The 5,000-nt window shown below is 50.7% G+C and overlaps 1 protein-coding gene across 2 annotated transcripts in view; it reads right to left on the bottom strand.

The window, feature by feature from the left end:
• Positions 1-582: 582 nt before the first annotated feature.
• The window catches only part of vstm4a (V-set and transmembrane domain containing 4a), a 13,551-nt gene continuing 9,133 nt past the window's right edge, over positions 583-5,000 (bottom strand). Inside the window, exons 6-9 of one of the 2 annotated variants that reach the window (XM_062519014.1) lie at positions 4,670-4,875; positions 3,759-3,817; positions 2,348-2,463; positions 583-2,315 (exon numbers count right to left, since the gene is read on the bottom strand). In XM_062519014.1, the coding sequence (XP_062374998.1) occupies positions 2,312-2,315; positions 2,348-2,463; positions 3,759-3,817; positions 4,670-4,875 (385 nt within the window). In that variant the 3' untranslated portion in view covers positions 583-2,311. Of the gene's footprint in view, positions 2,464-3,758; positions 3,818-4,669; positions 4,876-5,000 lie in introns of both variants that reach the window. The other variant, XM_062519013.1, reaches the window with a different exon arrangement.

Below are 5,000 nucleotides of genomic sequence, written 5' to 3'. Positions count from 1 at the left end.
GCAGGGCGGGGTGACCTTCTCAGGAGACACACACACACACACGCACACACACACACACACACACACACACACGGCCCTCTGCACTGCGTTCTTTATGGTGTGAAGTGTCAGCCCGGCGTCAGGCCTCTCTGAATAATTGAATCAGGTGAAGGCAGAACCATCTTGTAGCATAACCCAATTAGCCCACGCCACACACACACACACACACACACACACACCACACACACACACACACACACACACGCACGCTCCTCTCATCTGATTAGGACCGGGCTCATCTTAATAAATGGAGTCATTACCAGGTTCATCACCGCCACTCTGAGGAGAGAGAGAGAGAGAAATGGATGGATGGATGGATGACTCCCTTCTTTCTCTCATTCTCTCTCTCATTTTCTCTTCTTTTCTCTCACTTCTCTCTCATTCTTTATCCCCTCATCTCCCCCTCCCTTTCTCTTACTTCTCTCTCTCCCTCCATCTCTCGTCCTCTCTCTCTCCTTCCATCTCGCTCTCGTTCTCTCTCATTCTCTCCCTCTCTCTCATTCCCTCAGTAGACACAGGGGGCAGACTTGTCTTGTAAGAATAACAGAAGAGTGTCTTTATTTTTATGAGTATGCACTGAACTCTCTTCATACGCACACACACACAAACACACACACACACACACACACACACACACACACACACACATCAGATACAGCATCCTGGAACCCTCTCAGAGACCTCCTCAGTCTGGTACGATCATCAGAGCGTCATCAAGGCCGAATCAGGGCCTCACCAAGGCCAGGTCTGGGCCAGACCAGGGCTGCAGAGAGTGTGCATGTGTGTGTGTGTGTGTGTGTATGTGTGTGTGTGATCAGGGCCATATCAGGGCTGCAGAGTCGCTTGGCAGTTGTGCAGAAGCAGAGAAGCAAGTCTGGTTAATGTGGCGTTGCCAGCGCGGTCCATCGTGGTCCATTGTGGCCCAGGCTCCAGCCGCAGGGAGTAAATCTCTTCAAAGAGTCTCATTGGTCCTCCAATCAATCAATCAATCAATCAAGCTCAATATTACAGCCTATCTGGTCAGTATGGGTCTGTTACAAGACCTGGTACAAATTGTTTTCACTTTTACACACACACACACTCATTCATACACACAGGCACACACACACACGCACGCACACACACACACACACGCACACACACACACACAGTGGTAACATATATTCATAAATAAAGAGTTCATTTAGATAGAAGTAGGTTCATTTTTGTGTGTGTGTGCAGAGTCAAAGGCCACACACACACACTCCTGTGTTAGGTTCGATCCACCTGGTCGAGCGTTGGATGGATCATGTCATGTAGTGACCGAATGACCGAGTCTGAGATGGTGTCACCTGGAAGACGAGGAGATGAGCGTGGAATGATGATTCAGGTGTAAGGTGCCGATGACCACAGAGTGCAGCTCAGTCCTCCATGTAAAGAGGATTTGGGTGTAGACAGGTGAAGAGTATCTTGGCATCAGGTGAAGAGTATCTGGGCGTAGCTGGTCATCAGGTGAAGAGTATCTGGGTGTAGCTGGTCGTCAGGTGAAGAGTATCTGGTCAGCTGGTCGTCAGGTGAAGAGTGTCTGGGCGTAGCTGGTCAGGTGAAGAGTATCTGGGCGTAGCTGGTCAGGTGGAGAGTATCTGGGCGTAGACGGTCATCAGGTGAAGAGTATCTGGGCATAGCTGGTCAGGTGAAGAGTATCTGAGCGTAGACGGTCAGGTGAAGAGTATCTGGGCGTAGCTGATCGTCAGGTGAAGAGTATCTGGGTGTAGCTGGTCAGGTGAAGAGTATCTGGGCGTAGACGGTCAGGTGAAGAGTATCTGGGCGTAGCTGATTGTCAGGTGAAGAGTATCTGGGTGTAGCTGGTCAGGTGAAGAGTATCTGGGCGTAGTTGGTCAGGTGTAGAGTATCTGGGCGTAGCTGATCGTCAGGTGAAGAGTATCTGGGCGTAGCTGGTCGTCAGGTGAAGAGTATCTGGGCGTAGCTGGTCAGGTGAAGAGTATCTGGGTGTAGCTGGTCAGGTGAAGAGTATCTGGGCGTAGACGGTCAGGTGAAGAGTATCTGGGCGTAGACGGTCATCAGGTGAAGAGTATCTGGGTGTAGCTGGTCGTCAGGTGAAGAGTATCTGGGCGTAGCTGGTCGTCAGGTGAAGAGTATCTGGGCGTAGCTGGTCAGGTGAAGAGTATCTGGGCGTAGACGGTCAGGTGAAGAGTATCTGGGCGTAGCTGATCGTCAGGTGAAGAGTATCTGGGTGTAGCTGGTCAGGTGAAGAGTATCTGGGCGTAGTTGGTCAGGTGAAGAGTATCTGGGCGTAGCTGATCGTCAGGTGAAGAGTATCTGGGCGTAGACGGTCCCAGGGCTCTCTGCGGTGGGCTCTGGTTGGGGTTGAGGCTTTGCCTTCACCAGCTCCAGCTCCGCATACGTCAGACTGTCATCCACCACCTGCAGAGACACAGGCAGAGAGCACATGAGAAGATGTGTGTGTGTGTGTGTGTGTGTGTGTGTGTGTGTGTGTGTGTGTGTGTGTGTGTCTGTGTGCATCTGTGTGTGTGTGTGTGTGTGTGTGTGTCTGTGTGTGTGTGTGTGTCTGTCTGTGTGCGTCTGTGTGTGTGTTTGTATATCTGTCTGTGTCTGTGCACCGGTCTGTGTGTGCGTGTGTGTGTGTGCCTCTGTGTTTGTTCATGTGTGTGTGTGTGTGTGTGTGTGTGTGTGTGTGTGTGCATGTCCGTCCGTGTGTTTGTGTGTGTGTATGCGTGTCTGTCCGTGTTTATGTGTGTGTGTGTGTGTGTGTCCATGCGTGTGTGTATATGAGCGAGCTCAAGTGAGGTTCTGTCTCTGTTCTCCTGCTCTCCTAAACTAATGTAATCCCACCTCGGCCTGCTAAATAAATAATTGTGTTGTGAAAGCAATAAAAGTAAATCAAATGAGCCCACTCATAAGAACAGCAATAACGCAGCCTGCACACACACACACACACACACACACACACACACACACACACACACACACACACACACACACACACACACACACAAACACACACTCACACACACTTACACACATATACACACACACGGCACCAGGCCATTCTGTGTTTCTCAGGGTCATTTCAGGACCAGCCAATCTGAGTGGAAAACATACAGCACAACACACAAACACACACACACACACACACACACGGTGCAACACACACACACACCCACACACACACATGGTGCAACACACACACAAACAGACAGAGACAGACAGCATAACACACACAGAGACCAGACACAGCATAACACACACACACACACACACACACACACACACACACACACACACACTGCACAACATACACACACACACACACAGACCAGACACAGCATAACACACACACCATACAACCCAAACACTGGTTGCTACATTTAAATATGAACACCATTAAACTGTATGACTACAGGGGATGGTGCACACACACACACACACACACACACACACACACGCACACACACACACCATACAACCTAAGCAGTGGAACACCATTACACTGTATCACTACAGGGGATGGTGCACTATCACACACAACTCCACTTGAGGGCAAAGACGTTTTTAACTTCATTATTATTTGTGCAATTATTGCAATGATAATCGCAATGTGTATGTCTGTGCGGAAGAGTGCATGTCTGTGTGAGTGTGAGTGCATGTACAGAATGTGTGTGTGTGTGTGTGTGTGTGTATGTGTGTGTGTTTCTCACCACTGCTGTTCTCCGTGGCTGGGCCTTGAGAAGTTTGGTTCTGCGTGGTTTGCGTGGAGCTGCAAGACAAGAGACATCATCCCATTAACAACTCCATCCTGCACACACACACACACACACACCCCTTTACTCATGTGTTGTGTTTCGTAGCATTTCGTTGTGCGTTTCATTGTGTGCAGACAGCCCTCGTCTGTACGTGTTGCGTTGCGTTGCGTTGCGTTGCGTTGCGTTGCGTTGCGTTGCGTTGCGTTGCGTTGCGTTGCGTTGCGTTGCGTTGTTTGTTACGTTGCGTTGCGTTTCGTATCGTTGTGTTGTGTGCAGACAGCCCTGGGCCATGCATGTTGGCTTGAGAGAGTCATGTTTGGCGCTGAGGCTGAAAGTATTTCCAGATGTGGAGTAAGGGTGTGTGTGTGTGTGTGCGTGTGTGTGTGTGTGTGTGTGTTAGGCAGGCCAGACTCCAGACGTGCAACAGCTGTCTTCTATTTCCCCTCACTCCTGCTGAGCCAGCTGCCAATCACACATCCTCAGCCAATCATATGACTCCAATGCTAGAAAGCTAATGCAGTTGGATCACTGTAGCCAATCAGAGGTCTCAGAGACCACAGAAGGGGGAGGGGCGAGGTAGACACACACATTAGAGAAGACAGGAGAGGATAGACGTTACAGGACCAGAGAGTGAGACAGAAGCAAGGGAATGCAGGAAGAAACAGAGGAGAGAGGAGGAACAATGGGGAGAGATGTGAGGAGAGGAGAGAGAGGAGAGGAGAGATGGACAGCAGAGAGGAGAGGAGGAGGAAAGGAGAGATAAAGGAGAGGAGAGATAGAGGAGAGAAGAGATGCGCAGCAGAGAGGAGAGGAGAGGACTATAGCGTGTCTCCCTGCAGGCAGGGGGAGCTGTGGGGAGGGCTCACCTTTAGCGGGGACCAGAGGCGGTATGTCCAGGGGGTCAGGAGGGTGGTGTTTGTGTCTCTTCTGTTTCCTGTGTGGCCTTGCAGAGGGGTCTCCGCCCCCAGGGGTAACAGGGCTCCTCAGGCCCCCGTTAACTGCCCCCTTCCTACCCCCCATACTGCCCTCAGTACTGCCAGCACTCATGTCACTTGTTACTGTCTCCCCAGAACTATTCACGGGGAAGGGAAAGAGAGGGGGGTGGAGGGAGACATGGAGGAATCAGTATGAACATACCAAGTCATCCTCCACACAAACACACACACACACACACACACACACACACAAACACACACA

This window comes from Sardina pilchardus, chromosome 18, assembly GCF_963854185.1.
Source record: "Sardina pilchardus chromosome 18, fSarPil1.1, whole genome shotgun sequence".
In the NCBI taxonomy this organism is placed as follows: Eukaryota; Metazoa; Chordata; class Actinopteri; order Clupeiformes; family Clupeidae; genus Sardina; species Sardina pilchardus.
This window is presented reverse-complemented; position numbering and strand designations above follow the sequence as displayed.